General features: G+C 36.6%; 2 protein-coding genes across 2 annotated transcripts; one reads left to right on the top strand and one right to left on the bottom strand.

Annotated features, from left to right (window-relative positions):
- Window positions 1-8207: 8207 nt before the first annotated feature.
- LOC116109820 (transcriptional repressor ILP1-like) lies at window positions 8208-13229 on the top strand. Its single transcript, XM_031396055.1, has 3 exons — window positions 8208-9384; window positions 10048-10215; window positions 11784-13229. The coding sequence occupies exons 1-3, from the start codon at window positions 8263-8265 to the stop codon at window positions 13227-13229; spliced, it is 2736 nt and encodes a 911-aa protein (XP_031251915.1). The 5' UTR covers window positions 8208-8262.
- Window positions 13230-19905: 6676 nt separating this feature from the next.
- Window positions 19906-21796, bottom strand: LOC116109763. Its single transcript, XM_031395988.1, has 2 exons — window positions 21787-21796; window positions 19906-20474 (listed from the first exon to the last, which is right to left on the bottom strand). Exons 1-2 carry the CDS (start codon window positions 21794-21796, stop codon window positions 19906-19908), a joined length of 579 nt encoding a protein of 192 aa, XP_031251848.1.
- Window positions 21797-23120: the final 1324 nt, after the last annotated feature.

Below are 23120 nucleotides of genomic sequence, written 5' to 3'. Positions count from 1 at the left end.
CATCCTTAGATTTTGTGTTAGTGACAGAAAACAAGTCATTGATTTATGAAAGAAGATGATATCAGCATGATGGTTTCCTTCCTTCTTCTGAACTCTCTTGAACTTTTATAGTGTAATGACACATGCAGAATAAGAAATATGAAATATGTGTGATTAACATTTTTTTTTGTGTTTATCCTTTCTAATACCAATCACAATCTTGTTTCTTGTTTGATATAGATGATAGATCGAAGTGGAGCAAACTAAGCTACTTTCTCTAAACCCAGAAAGGACAGTCCAAATTCACTAGACTTGAACTAAACTAAACTAAACGCAGTTCATCAATCCATGAAAAATGCTAGTAAACTAAGAACAAGAAACCAATAAGTAAAACATGGAAAGTAGAAAAGTAGTACCTAGGAACGAGTCCTAGTACTTCACTATAATAACTGTCACTAAACAATTAACATTTCCATCGCTATCAGTTTGGCATTGCCCTCCCGCCTTATAACAATCACGACATTCTTTTGTCACATTTACTTCCAGGGTGAAATCATAAGCTGACAAATTGAAAAATTCAACACTGTTGTGTCTTATTCATATGGAAGGGAATAAGTGAACATGATTGAAATATAGAACTTGGCAATTCATCAGTTGCGGAAAAGTATAAAAACAAGTATTTGGAGTCATTGCAGACCGAACCGGACTTTGTGGGCTTAACATAATTTAGAGGGCATCTGAATAAGGTTTGGTTGTAGGGATTTTCAAAAGAGAGAAAATGAGTGATGGGAAGACTCAACTTTGTTAAGGAGTCGCAGTTATCACTGTCTAAGTGATTTGGATATTCTTGCTCACGCAGCGTGACCATATTATCCTGAGAGATGCTTGAAACATAAAACCATAGCCCATGACTCCCCAGTTGAATCTTCTGAAACGTTTTGTCATAGTCATCCACTATGCATAAGCCACACTCAACACAACACAACACAAACGAGCCCTTTTTCCAAACTTTTCTATCTCCTAACGTTTCTTCATAGTTCATCTCAATATAGAAGCAGAGTTGCTTCTCCTTCAAAAGTAAAACATGCCAGTTGACTTGGAAATTGCAGGGGGGAGACTTAAAAACTCTTTTTCCTTCGGTTATTTATCCACTAATAATCAAACCCACATTTTATAAAAAGTAACTAGCAAAGGAATCCCTTTTTGTACTGTTAGCAGCCAAACGACAAGCACCCACTCATAGTTTGTCGTAAAGAGAATTTGTGCCCAAAAAGTTTGGAAATGACAAACACCCACTTCCCACTTTGCTTTGATGTCTATTTCTTCTTCAAAGCAGCCGCCGCCGCCACCGGCATTCTTACCGTCTTTCTTTTCCTTTTCCTTGACCTTTTCTGTTTATCTCACCGCCCATCACCATCCTCCTCCATCCCCAGCCGGATTTGACCCATTTTTGGCTCGAATTTCCTCTTTCCCATGCCCGCCTTCACCCCAGCGGCCGTCGGATCAAGCCAGAACGAGCCGGATTCGGACGCCAATGGATGCCGCCCTCACTCCCATCTGAATCCCCATCCCTCCACTAGCCCTCCCCACTCCCCGTTTGCCGCCCATGACTTGCATCTGCCGCCGTGAGATAGTCACGTTTTGCGGCCTGTTCTTTCGCGTTTTGCTAGTTTTTTGGTGTTTGATCGATCGGTTACTGTTTAGAAGTGTTTGTGTTGCTGTTGTGGTGTTTTTTTCTGGTCGCCGGCAGCTTCCCCCTCACTCCAACCTTGCTGCTTCATCGTCACCCACTACCTATTCAACCTTTTGCCGCATCTAGCTCCCAGTCTGCCCAGCAACCATTGGAGTCTGTTAAAATGCGAATTTCATTTAGTAAATATAGAGTGAAGAGAGTGAGCACTTCATATGATTTTACAAGCTTTGCCTTACTGCTCTTCATTTATTGTTTTATTTCTTTTCTTTTATTTTCCATGTTGCAATAAGGCTTCATGGGAAAGTTGTTAATCTTTTCAGAGGTATCAAAGACATGAGTAGGTGAAAGGGAACTGGTTCCGTGTGCAAATGCCTTACATATTTCAATTGTGTTAATGCAATATTGCTATCTGCTTTCTTTTTAATTTTTCTCCCATGCTTTTCTTTGCATTTTGTGTTTGTCATAAGGTTACGAGGAAAACTCAGATTGTGTTTGTCTTTTTTTGAAAATCTAAATAGATATGAATTTGCCTAAAATTTGAAAACTTTTTTAACTTTTGGGGAATGGGGATTATAGTTGAAAAAGGAGGAAAGGGCAGAAGGATTAAGTTAGGGATAAGTTTTTTTCAGCTGATTAAGAAATTATCAGACTATCTTTCAGCAGACGGAATTCATTGCCTTGGAGCTCAAATTCTTCTTCTACTTCAAGATGCTGGTAAATCTAATGTGGTAAATATATTTCAATGGTGTGATCAACTTCAACATTGATATTTTTTTCTCCCTCTAACCATTTACAAAACCATCATCCATATCTATAAACATCTTACTTGTGAGAGACTGCTCCGAAACTTCTAGTTAAGTTAACAAAGCCCACAAGAATGAAAGTGCAACTTATAATCTGAAACTCTGTAGAAAAACAGAAGAACAAAACAGAGAACCAAACACAGTAAAACCTTTGTAGTTTCTTATCTAAAGATTAATTAACACCAAGGGTTCAACTTTAATAAGGTTATTGAATAGCTTTTATACTTCATCTCACTATCAATATACACACAATATATGAACAATAAGATTATATTATAAATGAGATAGAGAGGGATATAACAGAGAAGAAGAAGAAGATTATAATTTCGTAACGATAAGCAGAAAATATCAATAAATATTTGATCAAGGAGATACATTACCGAGTCATAGGACCAGATTCAGACCTAATTTTCCATCTTCTCCATCTTGACCTGCAATAGAAGTTGCTAATAAAGTCGTATACGTTACTATTAAAATTAACAGACATGCCCATATACAGCTGTTACTTTTCTTCACTAGATGAGATATGAAATTGCAAATATGTTGTGTTTCTTATTCTGAATTTTACTGGAGATTAAACCAAATCTTCTATGAATTTTCACAAGCATAATTTGTGAATTTTCTCCCACAATATTAAAAATTGGAGTAAAAAATAAAATAAAAAACAGTACAATATGGGAAAACACAATATTTTACGTGGTTTGGCATAACTTGCCTACATCTACGGAAGAGAGAGATCCACAATGATTTTCAAAACACAATACATGAGTGCATCACACCATCAACCTAGTACTTAGGCAGGAATTCCACCCTAGGGTGTTTTATCAATACAACACCATCAACCCTTTACATAGGCGGACATCTTGTTCCTATGATGTTTAATACTCCTTAGTATTTACCTGATACCTGAAGCCATTTACTCTATAGTACCCTTACATCAAAACCCTTGTGTCCTCACATTCTCTTTTTCTCTTATACAGTTTCTCATAACCTTAAATTGGTCCTAACCTCTCTATTTATAAGTAGAATTGAACATTCATTTTCTACTAGGATTCATATTTCAAATAAAACTCCTCTAATTTAATTCCTTCTCATATTTTAACTCAAAATAAAATCCTAAACCAATTCTTCTTTCCTAATACAACTCAAAGTAAAGGAAAGCAAATATTCTCAAATACAAAGTCCTAAAATAAAAATTTGGCTAAAACTTAAATTCCTTTTTTCTTCTTGCTTGTCTTTTTCTTCTCCAGCAATATCTTCATCAATTACCAAAAAGTGTTCATATTCCAACACACATCCATGTTTGTTGCAATAAATACAAAATAAATTAGACAGATTATTTTTTATACATGTTCTTTCTGCACGCTGAAATTGGTTATTGGCCCTTGCTGTTAATTTGACATCGGCCACCTGTCTGATAACACTTTTGACATGCTATGTTTACATTCAGTTGAAGACGGAACCAACCAGTATATAAATTAAGGAACTCGACACCATTTTGAGTCTTGTTCATTAGGAGCTGAATCACAGAACAATGGGAATTAAGTCTTTGGAATTCATCATCACTTGAGCCGTTTTGGTAGCCAATCAACTGTTTGGAGTCTTTGCAGTCCTGAACGAAATTTGCAATACTTCTATTACCGAGACATCTAAAAAAGGTTTGATTGAATGGTTCAAAGATATAAAAGGAATGCTCAAATTTTTGAAGGCACAAGTGCCCAAAGGTTTTGGTGGTATTGTTTCGTATTCTTGAAGCGAGACCATGCTAGTCTGAGAGATCCCTGTAATATAGAACCATGGCCAATCTTTATTCAACTGAAACCTTTATCTATCTTCCATAATCCGCAATCAGAATTCGTTCCACTTAAGAAGGGAAAGCCTATGCTTCCCAGGTTTCCACATTTAAAAGGTAGACATCTGGGGCTAACTCCATCTTCTTCTTGAGCCAAGGCAAGAGACAATAAAGAACAGAAGGATAGTCACAGTACTTGGCAACTTCTGGTGTAACAACGCCACGTACACCTTAAACGAAGCTCCCCCGCATTTATGGTTTCGGGAATAAGAAAAATGAAAGTTTTGAGGGTGGTGAATTAGCAGACATTTCAATTGGTGGTTAAGAAGAAGTGGAGTTCGATTAGACGTTAGCGTTTGCATTAGGAAAACCGAGTTTTCTTACTTTGTGATTCCTATCCTTTTTGTTGGAACCCACTATCCAAGCCTAACGTTACAACCTTTTTAAGACCTTTTGATTCTCATTTTTGTTTAGTCCTCATTAGTGGAGAGTAGTTCGATATTTAGGCTTATGGAGTCCGTCACCATTTGATAAACTTTACATTTTTGCATAAAATAATCCGGGAAGTTGAAATGTGGATTGAAGTGGGGATCACCTACTTGGTGGACCGATTGAGGAAGACTGTCGATAATGCTTATAACTTCTTGGAGTGTTGAATATTTCCTTATTATAATTTTTCAACAACTTTTGAGGCTTGTGCAATTTCTAGGCAATTTGTTTGTTGAATTTGAGTCTTGTTAGTTTTGTTCATTTTCCAGTTTTGTTGTGTTTTGTGTTTTCGTCATTGTTTATGTTTTTGTTTCGTTGATTTTGTACCGTATGCTCGGGGACGAGCATATCTTTAGTTTGGGGGTATTTGATAATCCGTGGATTATACAGTTTTCTTTTGTCTTTTTATTCGGATTTCAAGTACTTTGTGGTGCATTTTGACCTGAATTGTTGTTTAATTCTTTACATTCTGTGTTTCAGGTTAAAATGGACAATTTATGCAAATAAGGACAAAATTGGAAGTTTTTGACTCAAAAGTTAGCGGATCTCAGAAGTTAGGAGAGTTCTGAAGCAGGATAAAGCACGATGAGGCTTGTTCCAAAGGGAGAGCATCGAAAATCGAAGAAGGAATCGAAGAAGCAAGCAGAGTGGCAGTTCTGTAATTTCAGAACTCGTCAAATAGCTTCGCCCCGGCGAAGATTTGTCCTTCGCCGCGGCGAAGTACGCCAGACGCTCTAGATCTGTTTCTTTCTTCGCCGCGGCGACGGTCATTATTTGCAGTTTTGTTAAATGTACAGTTTCATTTTGTGCGTGCTTTTGGGCAAGGTATAAAAGGAAAACTAAGCCTTTTGTCCAGGAGTCTTCGTTTTTAGGTTAAACAGCTTTTACATATGCTTTGGATGAGTTTTTGATTCGATTTTGGATTGTAACAAGGGTGAAGATTCGATTCTAACTAAGGGATTCATCTTTTGGGGAGATTTCTTATCTTTTATCTTAGTTTCATTATGTTGAACTTGATTATTTCTGTTTTTCGTTTTTGTATTGTTAATTTAGCTATGAACTAACCATTTTTTGGGTTAGGGTTTTGATTGTAGTTTGGATTTTAATGGGTTAAGTGTTTGATTGTTTTACTTTCATATGAGTATGCTTTGGTTGTGTGTTTACTCTGAGTTTTAATGGATATTGTGATGAACATGATGAGATTGAGAAATGAGTCATGTTATGCTTCTTGGGTAATCACCATTATAATATTGGATGCTAGAGATAGATTCAAGAATTAATGAAATCATTTTAGGATTCTTTTGCTTAATGAGTTCGGAGTTGTTAATCTTCAAATTGTTGGGTGCGGAAGGTTAATAAGGATGAATAGGAAAACATAGCCCGAGAGGGTATGTTAACATCTTAGTGAGTTCGATTTACAACCATTGCGTATGAATGTGATTGTAGTGTAATTTTTAGGTTTAACCCATAAAATCCAAATGAAGTCAAAACCCTACCTATTTTACTTGAATTGATTCCGTGTTTTAATATTGCCCTCTTAGTTAAATTTTAGTTTAAAATTTATTGTTAAGTTTAATTGCAATTAGCTCCCCTCAATCCAAAGAAGTCGTTTGCTTCAACTTGATAACATTAGTAGACTTAGTGCTTAGCTAACTGTCCTCGTGGGAACGATACTCTACTCATCATTATATTACTTAAGCGATTAGTATACTTGCTACATATTACATGTTGTAGGAAACACGCATCAAGGGTCAGGTCGCGTTCAGCGAGCTGACTTGCAAGTGATTACAGAAGAGAGAATAACCTATTACAGAGAGAATTTAGCTATTACAGAGTAAAAAATGAGTCAATCCCACAAACGGCAGAGGAGCTCTCTATTTATAGTGAGATGAATTGGAGTAATAATTATAGAATCCGTAAAAAGGGGACATATACCGTGCAAATCATTCTTTGCGTCCCGTTGCTCACCCACTTGAGTGATTTCCTTGTTTAGTACAGGAATTGGACACGTGGACGGCCTCCAACCTTTCGTCAGTCTAGCGCGTACTCACTACACTGGCAGAAGCATGCTGCTCACGTCAGTATGCAACGTGGCTGTGTCTGAACGGCTATAGGATATGCCTAGACTCTGACCATTTACGCTGACAGGGCTCTGCGTTAGCCTTACTTTTTCAAGCGTAACAGAAAAGTTTATTAACTTCATGTTATTACCTTTACAACTTTAGTTTTAACTTTTTAGTATCTTGGATTGAAGCGTGTCTTCAGATGAAACAACTGTGCATCAAATCCAACAGATGGAACAACCAAATGAGTAACTCATCAAAAAGTTGAAAAGATAATGAATGTTACCCATTAAAACAACCTTCGTTTTTGTATGAAGGTAACAACATTATGAACTTATCAATAAAGTCTTGCTACAAGTTTCACAAGCAGGCTTACACATAAATATATTCCAAGTTCCAACCTTATAGTTTAGTTTAGGCATGGCAATAGGGCGGGGTGGGGCGGGGATCTCATTCACCGTCCCCATCCTCATCCCCACCCTCAACATCAATCCCCACTCCCACCTCGTCCTCATTGCGGGGATGCCAGGAATTCCCCATCCCTGCCCCATGGGGAATGTTGGAGGCCCATCCCCACCACATTAATTTTACATTAACATCAATTTGAGCATTATTAAGCACAATAGTTAATTCTCTTATAATGTTTAGATTCATCCACATGACAAACACTTTAATTAATCGTTTAAACTTAAACTAAGGCATTGCACTTGTCCAAAATACAAACTCGTTATGTATTCGTCCATATGACGAACGGCAATATGAAGTTGGCTAAGGGCGAATGGCAATGGTGACAAGTTTAAGACTTAAGGGTTAGGGTTTGTTCTGATTCAATTATGTGAGGTGGGACAGGGCCGGAGATGGGGATTAAAACTCCTCCCATCCCTGCTTCTATCCTTGAAAAAATTGGGGAATCCCCGCCCCATACGGGGCGGGTCGGGACGGGGCCCCAGAATTTCGGGACCTATTGCCATGCCTAGTTTAGTTCAGTGTTTTCATATGAACCTTATTATATATAAAATGCTCAATTTTGATATAGTCACATTCTTAGAAAGTAGAGAATATTTTATGTCATATATAAGAAGAGAGCCTTGTGTGGAATTATATTTATATATCCAACATTTTATTAAGATTCCATATACTAAAGTCCTAAAAAATGAATATGATGTAGATAAATATATTTTAATATACTCACTTTATGTCTATGATTGTTATTCATAATTTCATACATATATACATGTATTTTTTTTCATGATTTGAACTAAAATCGTTTTGAGAAATATATGCTTATTCACTAATTCTATATGCTATTTAATATTTAGCATAATCCAAATAAAAATATGTTTAATTAAAGTGTGATTTAAGAAATAACGGAGTGAGAGAGACAGAGGAAAGCCTAGAGTAAGTTTTCTAATCTTGAGCTCCCATTCTTCTCAGATCACCACCATGAGCAGCTCTAGAGCTAGAAACTTCCGCCGTCGCAGCGACGACGACGAAGACAACACCGACAGTACTCCCTCTACTGTGTCCGCCGCCGCCACCACCACGGGTAAGAAACCTTCCTCATCAAAACCTAAGAAACTGCTGAGCTTTGCTGACGATGAAGAAGAAGACCGCCCATCTTCAAATAGAGTGAAAAACAAACCCTCTTCACGTCTCAACAAACCCTCTTCATCTCACAAAATTACTTCCTCTAAAGAACGCCTTCCTATTCTCTCCAATGTTCTACCCCAAGCTGGAACTTATACTAAAGAAGCCCTCCTTGAACTTCAAAAGAACACCAAAACTTTAGCCGCCCCCTCCTCTAAACCCCCGCCTTCTTCTGAACCCACAATTGTCCTCAAGGGCCTGCTCAAGCCTCAAAATTCCACCTTTTTCGAAGACAAACCTTCTAGGGTTTCTTCGGATTCCGATTCTGATAATAAAGATGATACGGAGAAGAGATTTGCTTCGATGGGGATTGCCAAAGGGAAAGACTTGATTCCTGATAAAGCTACAATAGAAGCAATTAGAGCAAAGAGGGAGAGAATGAGGCTATCTAGAGGGCGGGCGGCGCCAGATTATATATCGTTGGAAGGAGGGAGTGATCAGCGTTTGGGTGGAGAGGATTTGAGTGATGAAGAACCGGAATTTCCAAGGCGAGTGGCTATGTTTGGGGAGAAGCTAGAGAGTGACAAGAAGAATATGAAGAAGGGTGTTTTTGAGGATGAGGAGGAGGAGGATGAGAGGCCTGTGGTGGTTGGTAATGCTGGGAAGAAAAACGTGGAGGATAATGAATATGATGATGAAGATGAAGTTGCTAAAATGTGGGAAGAGGAGCAAGTGAGGAAGGGTTTAGGGAAGAGAATAGATGATAGTTCTGCTGCTGCTAGGGTCGTTTCTAGTGCTACTACAAGTGTTCCTATGTCTCAGCAGCCCTTGGTGCAGCCACAGAAGTTGTATCCCACAGCAGCTCCGCCGAGTATTGGAGGGGCAATTGGAGCATTACAAGGATTTGATACAATGTCAATATCTCAGAAAGGAGAGAATGCCATAAAAGCTGTGAACGATAATATCAATAGGCTTAAGGTATGTTTGGGTTTGTTAGTCTATTTTGTTGTTTGGATTGAAAGACATCAACTTTTATGTTTTGATTGTGAGAGATGTATATATATTTTGATTAGACTACTTCCTTAGAAAATGTAGGATTTTAGAAGTATAGGATATGCAAGTTCTTAACTTCCCATATTCTAAATCAACTAAAGACCATTTTAAAGACCTAATAACTCAATTCATCATTGACCCGAATAAGATCTAACAGACTTTAAAATACATACACAAAACAGTAATTTACCAACCCCAGAAGTTAATTTCTGTAGTTCACTCAATTAGATTCTCCTGTTTGCGTCTCAGAGAAAGTGGTGCTAAGTTGACGGTTCTTTCCACAATCTTGGAAAATTCTCAAATTTGATGAGAGTTCAGTACTGGTAGACGTTATGGGAGAGGATTACACTCAGAAAATTAAGATATAGAAGAAGCACATAGGATATCTGATGGTGCTATTTCCACTCTTCTAATTAACTTTTGAAACTTTAATTCTTAATTGTGGAAATAGAATAGTTCTTACAGTATAATTAAAATTTTGTCCCAATGTATCAAGTTTCGTTTTGGCAGGATATTTATAAAGATGTTTCATGATTTTAATTTAATTGCTATTTACAACTATGTACTTAACTTTCGTTTTCGTACCAGGAAACTAATGGTAGAGTGATGTCATCACTGACAAAGGCCGATGAAGATTTGTCTGCCTCACTCTTGAAAATTACTGATCTTGAAAGGTCTCTATCTGCTGCCGGTGAGAAGTTCATCTTTATGCAAAAGCTTCGTGACTTCGTTTCTGTCATATGTGAATTTTTGCAGGTATGCTTTTATCTAATTCTATGTTCTGTACTGCTATGTGTGCCTAGTTCCTTGGTTTTTGAACGACCTTTTACATTCTCTAGGTCTTCCTGTTTTTTCTCTGTGCTTTTTGTGATCTTGGAGAACCTGTCAAATTGGAATAATTTACTTGATGGGTTACACATTAATTTCCATGGTTTTTATCAGCATTTCAGTGATTCATGTACAAAGTCCATTGCAACTGTTTGAAAATGTTATATGATAGATTAGTTATCAAAAAACTTATGAAGCTATAAGATTTGGGTGAATTGTATACATCATTCTAGGACCTGTATCATGGAATTCCTGATGCTATCTCTTGATAGAGGTTTGTTTTATGACCATCAGGGCTTGTATGCTAGAGGTTGGTTAGTAGCATAATTCTGTGGGTTTGAGCTGTGTTGATTATATAGTTGTAACCCTAGGGGTTGCCGTTGTTTCATGGATTACTTGTTCACACTTTTGTTAATCTCCTTAGAAAACTCAGGTACACTTCATTCTCACCAAGATAAAAAAGTAAAAAAAAAAAAAAAAAAAAAAGAGATATTTTCTTTCGACAGAACAAACAGAATAACATTGCTCTCAGTAAAAAGTGTAGGTATTGACTAGCTTCTGCAGTGGCTTTATATTCTGATTTTTCTTAATCTATTGGATATAGATTATTCTTATTAGGGAAAAGTTAGATTTGAATAATTGGAACTGTCTTACGTGAATACTTTTTTCTCTCTGTCATTGTTCTTGTCCTTGTATTCCTTCCTACTTGAAATATATTGTTTGATCGAACTGGTGCCAGCATTGTTTTACGTCTCACCACCTGCTCTTGCATTCTCTGTAATTCCCTTTGTCCTTGTATCCCATCCCAACTAAAAATATTGTTTGATCATACTGGTACTGTCATATGTTTAATGTCATATTTCTTTTAGAGCCATCTGTTTTGTTCTAAATTTTTATGTACCTCTTTTTATTAACCTCTAAGGTCCTCCGGAAAACATACTTGCTTTTGGTTTCTTTATTGCTCAGTGCCTTTTGTTCTTCCCTTTATTAGTTCATCTAATTGCTTTCTAGTTTCATCATAGCGAAACATCTAGAAGCAAGATCTTGTTAATGATTTGTGAACTGCCTAAATAGTCTAGTGATATTCTAAGATAAAAAGGTCCCCTTCATGCACACTCTGACAATGCTTGCTTCCAGGCCACGATTGAGATTCTCTTAGAAAACAGATCAATGAATTTCACTCTCAACAATTTATGTTGATGGGAAGAGTATAAAATCCCACCGGGCTTTCGTATTAGTTGGACACCTTCAAATTGAACTCATATCTGCCAGTATCTCTTTGAGATAAGAAAACTGATGTTTGCTTGTTGTATTGCTTATTAATTTTTCTAATTCAATTCGTTCTTGGGCATGTCATCAATTATCAGGAATTACTTAGTTTTCTGTTCTTTTTGTTGCTTTTGTTGTATTAACCTGTGCTTCTTTTTGCTTGTTGCTTTTTCGTGTGAACCTGAACGTGTACTTATAAGTGTTTTGTAATATTCTTCTGCTTTCAGCATAAAGCTCCTTACATAGAGGAACTTGAAGCGCAGATGCAAAAGCTCCATGAAGAACGTGCATCCACCTTATTGGAGAGAAGGGCTACCGACAATGATGATGAAATGATTGAGGTAGAAGCAGCTGTGAAAGCAGCTATGGCAGTATTCAACGAACGTGGCAACAATGCTGCAATGATTGCAGCTGCCAAAAGTGCAGCTCAGGCGGCATCTTCTGCCATTAGAGAACAAACAAATTTGCCAGTGAAGTTAGATGAATTTGGTAGAGATATGAACCTAAAGAAACGGATGGATATGACACGGAGGGCTGAAGCACGCCAACGTAGGAGAGCTCGATTTGAGTCAAAGCGCTTGTCATCCATGGATATTGACAGTTCCAATCAGAAAATGGAAGGAGAATCTAGTACTGATGAAAGTGATAGTGAGAGTTCTGCATACCAGTCAAACCGTGAATTGGTGCTCCAGCATGCTGATGAGATTTTCAGTGATGCATCTGAGGAATATTCCCAACTTTCATTGGTTAAAGAAAGGTTTGAAAAATGGAAGAGAGAGTATTCATCGAGCTATCGTGATGCTTACATGTCCCTAAGTGCTCCTACTATTTTGTCTCCATTTGTAAGGTTGGAGCTCTTAAAGTGGGACCCACTACATGAGGATGCTGATTTCTCTGATATGAAATGGCATTCTTTACTATTCAGTTATGGTTTGCCAGAAGATGGGAGAGATTTTGCCCTGGATGATGCTGATGCTAACCTGGTTCCTACGCTGGTGGAAAAGGTTGCACTTCCAATTCTGCACCACGAAATTGCTCATTGCTGGGACATGCTTAGTACAAGAGAAACAAAGAATGCTGTTTCTGCTACAAGCTTGGTTGTCGCCTATGTTCCTACTTCCAGTGAGGCACTAGCGGATTTACTACTTGCTATTCGTACCCGCCTGGCTGAAGCTGTTTCTAACCTTACAGTCCCTGCATGGAGCCCTCTTTTAATGAATGCTGTTCCCAATGCAGCACGGATTGCAGCATACCGATTTGGGATGTCTGTTCGTTTGATGAGAAATATCTGCTTGTGGAAAGAAATCCTGGCATTGCCAATTCTAGAAGAGCTTGTCCTTGATGAGCTTTTGTGTAGAAAAGTATTGCCACATGTTCGAAGCATCACATCAAATGTTCATGATGCAATCATGAGAACCGAAAAAATTGTTGCTTCTTTATCTGGGGTCTGGTCTGGTTCAAGCGTCACTGGAAGCCGCAGCCGTAAGTTGCAACCATTGGTTGATTACATGCTATCATTAGGAAAGACTCTAGAGAAGAAGCATTTGGCTGGTGTGACTGAGAATGAGACAGGCGGACTTGCTCGTCGATTGAAGAAAATGTTGGTTGAGCTCAATGAGTATGACAATGCAAGGAACATAGCTAGGACCTTCCGTCTTAAGGAGGCTTTGTGAAACAAAGTCTGCCTTTAAACTGTAGTTAACCCAAACACGAGGCTACGGGGGAATTTGTTCTATAAAATTTTGTACAAACTTTTATGAGGCAATGTGCCATTCATTAGATGACTTTAAACAGGAGTGGGTAATTAATGCTTCCTGAATACCATATTTATTGAAATGCTAATAATTTGTTCAAGTATAACATGTATTGATGATTTTAGGCACGGTTACTTTCAGTATATTCTAACTTTGTGCGAGTTAAAAATTAAAATCTTATCTGTCCGACCTTATTTGTTTCACTCGGTCAAATCATTTTTCATTTTTTCTATTATCTTATTTGGATTAAAAAACAGAATATGCGTTTATTTATTTATTGAGATCATTATTTTAAAAATCAATCCGAATCAAATAAGATATTTTATATTGAAAATAAAGGTGGGTGGGACTTTTTTTTTATTATCCTATTCCAAAGTTTTTCAACTCTATTCAACTAAAAACAATTATATTTCACAATAAAAGTTTATAAATTAATAAAAATACTCTCACCCACCCAAACCACTCCCAGTCGTCAACAACCACCATCGGCGTCAGAATGACGCACGACTGGTCAATCATGCGTCGATTTTGTCATTTTCGACCAGATCTATTTAGTCATTGACGACGGCCAGATTTTGGCCATCGTCAACGACTTTATTTTTGGGGGGTGTTTTTATTTTCTTATATTCATAATCTATTCACACACTAGAATAATTTCTAGCTCCAAATATTACAGAAGGTACGTGTTTGCAGCCTGCAACATGTTTTGTTATACTTTTATAAGCAAACGACATGTTCCCACCCGAGGTTTAGCGAAATTCCAACATGGTATCTAGTTGTATTTATTCCAGATTTCTACCCTTAATCTAACTCCGTTTATTTTATTTTAACAATTGAACAGTAAAAGCATCAAAGTACCACTCATCTCAAATTTCTTTGAACTCACGCCCATTGCCGGCTCTGCCCATGGATCCTAGTCGGATTTTTCACCCAAACGGACAGAAATCATCACCCCAAGCCTAATTCCTTTCCCCCTAACCTGAACGACCGATTTATAGTCGGATTTCGCCTGTTTTTTCGCGAATTTCTGATCCCACGATCCACAACTTAGGCCCGATTTGGGCCGTTCTCGTCGTCGTTGACCTTTCCTGACCCCACCATCGGCATTCCCACCATCCATTGACCAATCCCCCAAAGTTCTTGCTTGTTTCCTCTTACCGATCGCCGATTGCCGTTACGTTAGGGTTTCGGATTTCTCAACCAAATTCTGGCCGATTCTGGCAACCTAAACTCCCATTGCCACCACTTCTGGCATCACCGATGCCTTCTCTTCAACACCCAACCCCACCTCCTAGCAACTCACCGATCGACGTCCGTGTTAGAACCACCTACCTTCGCGTATGGGTTGTTTTTTTAGTTGTTTTGGCTTCGATTTGATTGGATTTTGGTTTGATTTGGAGTTTGTTGTGTTATGGCTTGATTGTACAAACCCCCTTGGCCATTTTCTCGATCACCGGACATCACTCACTTACCCCTGACACAACGCCCACCAATTGTTCGACCATTTACCCCAACCAATCATGCGAACACAAACCTATTTGCTGGGGCAAAGGAATTGGGCTTAGGGTGATGATTTCCATCAGTTTGGGTGAGAAATCTGGCCGAGATCCACGGAAAACAAGCGACACCGGCAATGGGCATTAGTTGATAGAAATTTGAGATGTGGGGTAATTTGACGTTTTTACCCTTCAATTGTTAAAATAAAGTAAACGAAGTTCGATTAAGAGTGGGAATATAAAATAAATGCAACTAGAGCACCAAGTTGGGATTTCTCTAAACCTAAGGTGGGAACATGTCGTTTTCCAATTTCAGCATACTACTCTTGCAACAAAATTTCAAGGGAAATTGACTACCAATGTGGAAGCTCGTGCTTGCAAGATGTTTGTACTGACTCCACTCACAAATTAAGCTTTTGGCATAGAGCATGAACCTCTTCTCTCTTCTGTCAATAACAACAAAAGGAAAAAAAGTGTAGTGTTAAAATAGAGTAATACTACACTTACAAAGAAATTTAACAAAGATCTCCATACAAAATGATGTGACAAAAAATAAATGGAAGAGTAAATTTAATGAGTTTGACTTTTTGTTTCACTCTTCTATTCATTTTTTGCCACCTCACTTTATATGAAAATCTTTGTAAGATTTCTTTGTAAGTATAATATTATTGGTTAAAATAACCTAAAAACTTCACAATGAGGTTTGTAATTAAGCAAATACAAAAGCAGTGAATCAGGTGTTGTGAGAGTTGAGGGCTTCATTTAAGATATGAAATCAAGGGAGCAATTCATGCTAGCCAAGAAATACCACTGAAAAGCGCATACACAAAACATATAGTTGAACGATTGTTAATGAATATGGGATAGCTGAGAGGAAAAATTTTGTAACACTGAATGTCTTCAAATACCTAGCTATATTGCAAATGCTTTAGGAAATAAGCAATACAATGTGAGCTTCTACATGAAAGTAAATACTGTAAGAAATTTATCTGTAATCTAAACAGAAATATAAAGAATATAATATTCTTAAACTATAAACCAGGAATCAAGAATTACCTCCAGCCATTGAAACAAACTCACGCAGCTGTATTTTGGCTCTTCTAAGCTCTCAAGACACTCTAATATTAATGGTGTATAATTTAGTATATAATCGAGTTCTTGAGCTTAGGGACCAAAATAATATATATAGCCAAGCTTCCATCAAGCTCTTAATGGCATGCTTAATGGTTGCCATAAATCCCAAACGTTTGAAAACTGAAGCATTTGAAAACTGAACAACAAACGTGGACCATCAACTTTAAAATTGATGAAAATCAAAACGTTATTTACGTTACATGAGTAACGTAAGTTTTACATTCTCCCACTTGGTCCACATTTTTAACCAGTATTTCATTAAGAAACAAATACACGAATCATGGCGACAAGTCCTCAAAATAAAACGAGTATTATCTTCCATGTATTACAATGCATTTGATTTCTCAAGTTTAATTTATATATGACAACCTTACTTAATGAATAAACCCTATGTTTATTCTTGGTCCTATAGAGGAATTTTCTCAAAAGAAATTAAGATGCACATGAATATGAGAAAACATCACAGTAAATAAGAGTTTTATTCAAACATTATATATACAACTACATAGTGGAATGAAATCCCATTTCTTCTACATGATCCTTGAATTTCAATGGTGGCATGCCTTTGGTCAAAGGATCAGCGATCATCAATTCAGTACTTATGTGCTCAATGACCACTTTCTTTTCCTTAATACGCTCTCTTATGGCTAAGTACTTAATCTCAATGTGTTTACTTCGACTTCGACTTTTATTGTTCTTAGCCATAAAGACAGCAGCTGAATTATCGCAGTATATTCTCAATGGTTTAGAAATGGAATCCATAATTTTAAGTCCAGCTATGAAACTCTTTAACCATACACCATGTGAAGTAGCCTCAAAACAAGAAACGAACTCAGCTTCCATAGTGGAAGTAGTAGTCAAGGACTGCTTTACACTTCTCCAAGATACAGCTCCACCAGCCATTATGAAAACATATCCTGATGTTGATTTGCGTGAATCAACACAGCCAGCAAAGTCTGAATCTGAATAACCAATTACTTCTAGATTGTCCGTCCGTCTATACATAAGCATGTAGTTTTTGGTTCCTTGAAGGTACCTCATCACTTTCTTTGTAGCTCTCCCGTGGTCTAAACCTGGATTACTTTGATATCGTCCCCACATTCCAACAATAAATGCAATGTCAGGTCTTGTACAGACCTGAGTATACATCAGGCTTCCGATAGCAAAAGTATATGGAATGTTCTTCATTTGTTCCCTTTCAAAATCGTTCTTTAGGCATTGGTTCAAATTGAACTTATCACCCTTCACAACGGGAGCCACACTTGGTGAACAACCTTTCATTCGAAATCTCTCTAAAACCTTGTTGATATAGGTTTCTTGAGACAGACCCAAAATACCTCGAAATCTGTCTCTATGGATCTTAATGCCAATGACATAAGATGCATCACCCATATCCTTCATATCAAAATTCTTAGAGAGGAATTGTTTCACCTCATGCAGGCTTGCAGCAAACACTTATCATTGGTTGCAAGCAACATATCATCTACATAATAAGAAAGCATATCTTACTCCCACTAACCTTCTGGTATATACATTGATCCATGGGGTTTTCAACAAAACCGAATGAAGTAATTACCCCATGGAATTTAAAATACCATAGGCAAGATGCTTGTTTTAGATCGTATATAGATTTCTTGAGCTTACAAACCAAGTGCTCACCAACACTAGAGGAAAATACTTCAGGTTGTTTCATATAAACCTCCTCCTTTAAGTCTCCGTTGAGAAACGCCGTTTTCATATCCATTTGTTGCAACTCTAAGTCAAAATGGGCTACTAATGCCAAAATCACACGCAAAGAATATCGATTCCTTCTTTCTGAGTGAATCCCTTAGCAACGAGTCTTGCCTTGTATCTCTCAATGTTGTCCAATGAGTCCTTCTTTGTCTTAAAGACCCATTTACATCCAATGGCTTTTACACCATTGGGCAACTCAACAAGATCCCAAACTCGGTTACTCTTAATAGAATTCATCTCTTCCTTCACGGCACTGTACCATAATTCTGATTCTTTGCAACTCATAGCTTGTGAAAAAAACTCGGGATCATTTTCGGCTCCAATGTTATAGTCAAATTCTTGCAGATACACAACATAATCATTAGGAATTGCTGATCTCCTTAGTCTAGTAGATCTTCTTAATGTTGTACCATTATATTCCGGAGAAGTATGTGGTTCAACTCGTTGTTCAAAAGTTCTTGGCAACTCTTGAACTACTTGATCTACTGGAATGTTGTTAGCAGCTTGTGGAACTTCAATGATTGGTTATTCAACACAAGTTTGTACTTGAGGGGTGCTATAAACAATAACCAATTTATCACTTGAGATGGAAGGTTGAGATTCTGAATGATCATTCTCAGAAACTATGTTCCTGGTTTGATCGCTCCCACTGATCAAGTCATTTTCAAGAAACTTTGCATTTATTGATTCCACAATCCTAGTGTTGTGAGATGGACAATAAAATCTGTAACCTTTAGACCTTTCAGCATATCCAATGAAATACCCAGTAATGGTCCTTGGGTCCAACTTCTTCTCATGTGGATTATAAATTCTCACCTCAGACGGGCATCCCCAAACGTGCATATGTCGCAAACTCGGTTTCCAACCTTTCCATAATTCAAATGGCGTTTTAGGAACAGCCTTGGTTGGAACTCAGTTCAATATATACACTGCCGTCTTAAGTGCTTCAGCCCACAAGGATTTAGGAAGATTGGAGCTGCTAAGCATACTCCGCACCATGTCCAACAATGTTTGATTTCTTCTTTCTGCTACACCATTCTGGTCCGGTGAACCAGGCATGATGTATTGGGCAACAATCCCATGATCTTGAAGAAACTTTGCAAATGGTCCAGGTGCTTGTCCATCCTCTGTGTATCTACCATAATATTATCCACCTCTATCTGATCTTACGATCTTAATTTGCTTACCACATTGTTTTTCTATTTTAGCCTTAAAGATTTTAAAGGCATCTAATGCTTCGTACTTGTTATGAAGCAGGTAGAGATACATATATCGTGAGTAATCATCTATAAAAGAGATGAAGTATTTCTGACCATGTGAGTCCATGTCTGGACTACATATATCAGTATGTATGATCTCTAATATGTCCGAACTCCTATTGGCACCTTTCTTTGACTTGTTGGTCTGCTTTCCCTTTATGCAGTCCACACAAGTCTCAAAATCAGTAAAATCCAGAGTATTAAGTACTCCTTCATTTACTAATCTTTTAATTCTATCTATGGAGATATGTCATAATCTCCGGTGCCATAATTTAGAGGAGTCCTCATTAATAACACATCTTTTAGCGCCAGTGTAAACATGCATTGAATCATAAGTGGCATTGGTTTATAAATTAATGCCGTAAAGACCATCAGACAAAGTACCATTCCCAACACAATCAGATTTATAAAATAAGTTGAAAGATGAATATGAAAAATTAAAGGAATATCCAAAGGGTACAAGCCTTGAAACTGAAATCAAGTTTCTAGAAAAACTTGGAACATAAAAGGTCTTTTCTAACATTAAAATAAAGCCACTACTTAAAATTAAATAGCAAGTTCCTACAGCTTCCACATGCGAGCCCATCTTGTTTCTTGATAAGATGCTTCGCTCACTTCCCACTAGCTTCCGTAGGTTTTGCAAACCCTGCAAGGAATTTGAAATGTGGATTGTTGATCCAGAATCAATCCACCATGTGTTAATATTGACATTAACCATATTAGATTCATAACAAACAAATGAGGTTGGATTACCTTTGTCCGCAAGCCATTTCTGAAATTTGGCGCATTCCTTCTTCATGTGTCCCTTCTTTTTACAGAAGAAACACTTGGAATCTTTCTTAATACCACCTTGGAGAGGCATTTTACCTTTCCATTTCTTATTGGCTTGATATTTTCCCTTTCCATGCGTTGCGAGGATTGCACTTTCTCTATGTTCCATCACCAGTCTCCCTTCCTCTTGAACACGCATGGTCATAAGTTCATTAATTGACCATTTATCCTTATGTGTACGTTGTATGAGATTTTGAAGGGTCCATATCTATGCGGAAGGGTGTTCAAGATGTAGTGCACCATGAAGGAATTTGACATTTCAACCTCGAGATTCTTCAATTGAGCCACAATATCCCTTATTTGCATAATGTGCTCGCGCACACCTCTCACATCGATAAGCCTTACGGATGAGAGCTTCATGATCAAGGTGCTTGCTAGTGCCTTGTCTGAAGTGACAAATTGATCATCAATGGCTTTTAGCAAGTCTTTGACCTTTTCATGCTGATCAATAGAACCACGGATACTAGTAGAGATTCTAGTCTTAATGAACATCACGTTGAGACGATTAGATTGCTCCCATCGTTCATAAAGCGTGATGTCCGCTGCAGTACTAGTATCAGTGAGTGCTAGTGGTTCGTCTTTCCTAATAGCATAGTCTATGTCCATCCACCCCAAATTAAGAAGAACTCTCTCCTTCCAGACCTTATAGTTATCTCCCTTAAGTTCAGGGATATCAAAACGAATATTAGAGAAATTTGCAGGTTGTACGACTGCATAAAATTATAGATTACATGTTTATGTTAAAACTGAGGCCTAAATAAAATATCATACTTTACCAATGTAAATCATGCTTAAAAAAAATTGAATCTAATGACATAAAAATTGCCAGTGGGCTAAATTTCTAATTCAAGTAGATTCATTTATTCTTTATGATTAAACTTTATGAGAAAACTATCAAATTATTTACTAAATTCATAATTCCTGTGAGTAAATTATGAATAACTTGATATTTTATCCTAATTAATAATATAAATATAATAAAAATTCCTGTGGGAAAAATTTATTATATTAAGTATAATTAATTACAATTAATGTCTAATATTCTTTATGTAATCCTAATTAATCATAATATATAATTTTATTTAATTAAAGAGGTTGTGGCTATTCTCTAATTAATTAAAATTATATGGATCACTAGACAGTAAATCCTATAAAGACTAGCTTAATATTACGAATTACATAATCAAATACTAATATTTTATTATTATGCACAAAATATTCTCATAAACATAAAAATATTGCATAATGAAAACTATAATAATATGCATAACATTTAATATTATGCCTTTATCCATATATACTCATTCAAAAATTGCATGTAGAAAGATAAAATCAATTCATGAAAGATAAATATGAGCATAATTAATTTAGGATTCTGCACAATTTAACTTATCCAAAAAATGCATATAATTAAACCAAAATTAATATAATAGGCATAATTAAAATGAGCAAAATTAGAAATAGTATAAATTCTATTTTACCAAGGTCATGACAAAAACGTAAAGTGGCCTGTTTGGGCCAGTAGCACATCTCTTTACATGAGATCACGAGTTCAAGTCCATAGTGCCAGATCTAAATTTTTTTTTTTTTTAATTGATAAGAAAATGACATGTCGGTTTCAAAACTGAAGGAAAAATGACATGTCATCTCTAGTCGTCTTCAACCTTTGAGTGGATCTGTAATTAGATACCCGACCTGAAAACGATCCAATAGCCAAACCCGGGTGGAAATTCACTATTTAAACTCCAAAACAATTGTTTCAAAGCCCAGAAATGATAGAAATCCAATTTCCTAATGATTTATAATATTTATTTTCATTAAAAAACAAGTAAAAAACAAACTTTGATTTAAAAAATATTTCAAACGACCATGAACAGAGAGCTTCAAAAAATTCTTTTGCAAAACATCAAGGCAGAGATATTATATGACTCTGATACCAACTGTAAGAAATTTATCTGTAATCCAAACAAAAATACACAGAATATAATATTCTTAAACTATAAACCAAGAATCAAGAATTACCTCCGGCCATTGAAACAAACTCACGCAGCTGTATTTTAGCTCTTCTAAGCTCTCAAGACACTCTAATATTGATGGTGTATAATTTAGTATATAATCGAGTTCTTGAGCTTAGGGACCAAAATAATATACATAGTCAAGCTTCCATCAAGCTCTTAATGGCATGCTTAATGGTTGCCATAAATCCCAAACGTTTGAAAACTAAAGCATTTGAAAATTGAACAACAAACGTGGATCATCAACTTTAAAACTGATGAAAATCAAAACGTTATTTACGTTACATGAGTAACGTAAGTTTTACAAATACCACAAACAAAAGAGCTTAGATCTTGCTGATGGGGAGACTAAAACTCAACACAAGACCATTTTACAAGACAATTAGTTATATCTTAATTTCATATAACGTGGATGTAGATGAGCTTAATAATTAATATAGCTTAAGATAGTAAAGGGATATTTAAAGAAAAAATGTCCTGGTAAGCTTAAGTATGGTAATACAAGTATATATTTTGTGTGAAGAAATTAAGCGCCATATGCATACACGCTGAGAATAAACCGATATGGAGCATGCAAGGTATCTGAAGCCAACAGGCAGCCCAGAGACACTCTTAACCTTAAAAGTATGGGAAGGAATCTGGTTTGTACCGCACTGGTGATACCCTTTCACACGTTTCAAGGAAATCTCATCCCTAAAAAATCTCGAGGGAATTCATTCAAATCAAAAAGAGCAAAGCTTCTGGATTCATTTCTACTCAGATTGAACTCTTCCACTTCTTTCTCATTTACTCTTTTCCGCATCCAAATTGATACCAAAACGAAGAAACAAAAACATATCAAACATCATGATCAAAGAATATAAGAAATAAATAACCAATGCAATTCATGTGTATCTTGAAATAAACATTGGATTATGTTAGCCAATCTGATTTTGAAGAAGGCAATTTAACAAACAACATGTTACTTTATTATATTTATAAATATTTTAGGACTAAAAAGAAGCTTATCTGCTACCAATTACATATTTTTTTGTTTTAAAGGTTGCAAATCCTTGTCATTACGTAGCATAGTTTGGCGAAGCAGATTTAAGTTACACTACCACTCTTAACTTTGTACGTCTTCTTCCCTTTTGTTTGACATTGTTGGTGCACTTCAAGGGGCATTTGGTTCAAGGTAATGTGAGATTACTGGAGTTATATCATCTTATATTATTTGACTACCATGTTTAGTTGTTGAGTAATATAAGATTTTGGTAATCTTTAAATACTAATAATAATTACTATTAGAGGTAATCTGATTACCTCAATTTAGGTATTCTAAAATTATCAGGGTAATCATTT

This window comes from Pistacia vera, unplaced genomic scaffold, assembly GCF_008641045.1.
Source record: "Pistacia vera cultivar Batoury unplaced genomic scaffold, PisVer_v2 Contig59, whole genome shotgun sequence".
Lineage (NCBI taxonomy): Eukaryota > Viridiplantae > Streptophyta > Magnoliopsida > Sapindales > Anacardiaceae > Pistacia > Pistacia vera.
Note: the sequence above shows the minus strand (reverse complement) of the source record. Positions and strands in the feature narration are given on the sequence as shown.

Excerpts from the sequence above, each read along its gene's own strand:
- LOC116109820 (XM_031396055.1), top strand. The coding sequence starts at position 8,263 with ATGAGCAGCTCTAGAGCTAGAAACTTCCGCCGTCGCAGCGACGACGAC. Across the intron at positions 9,385-10,047 it reads ATAATATCAATAGGCTTAAG|GAAACTAATGGTAGAGTGAT; the intron begins GTATGTTTGGGT and ends TTTTCGTACCAG. Across the intron at positions 10,216-11,783 it reads TCATATGTGAATTTTTGCAG|CATAAAGCTCCTTACATAGA; the intron begins GTATGCTTTTAT and ends TTCTGCTTTCAG.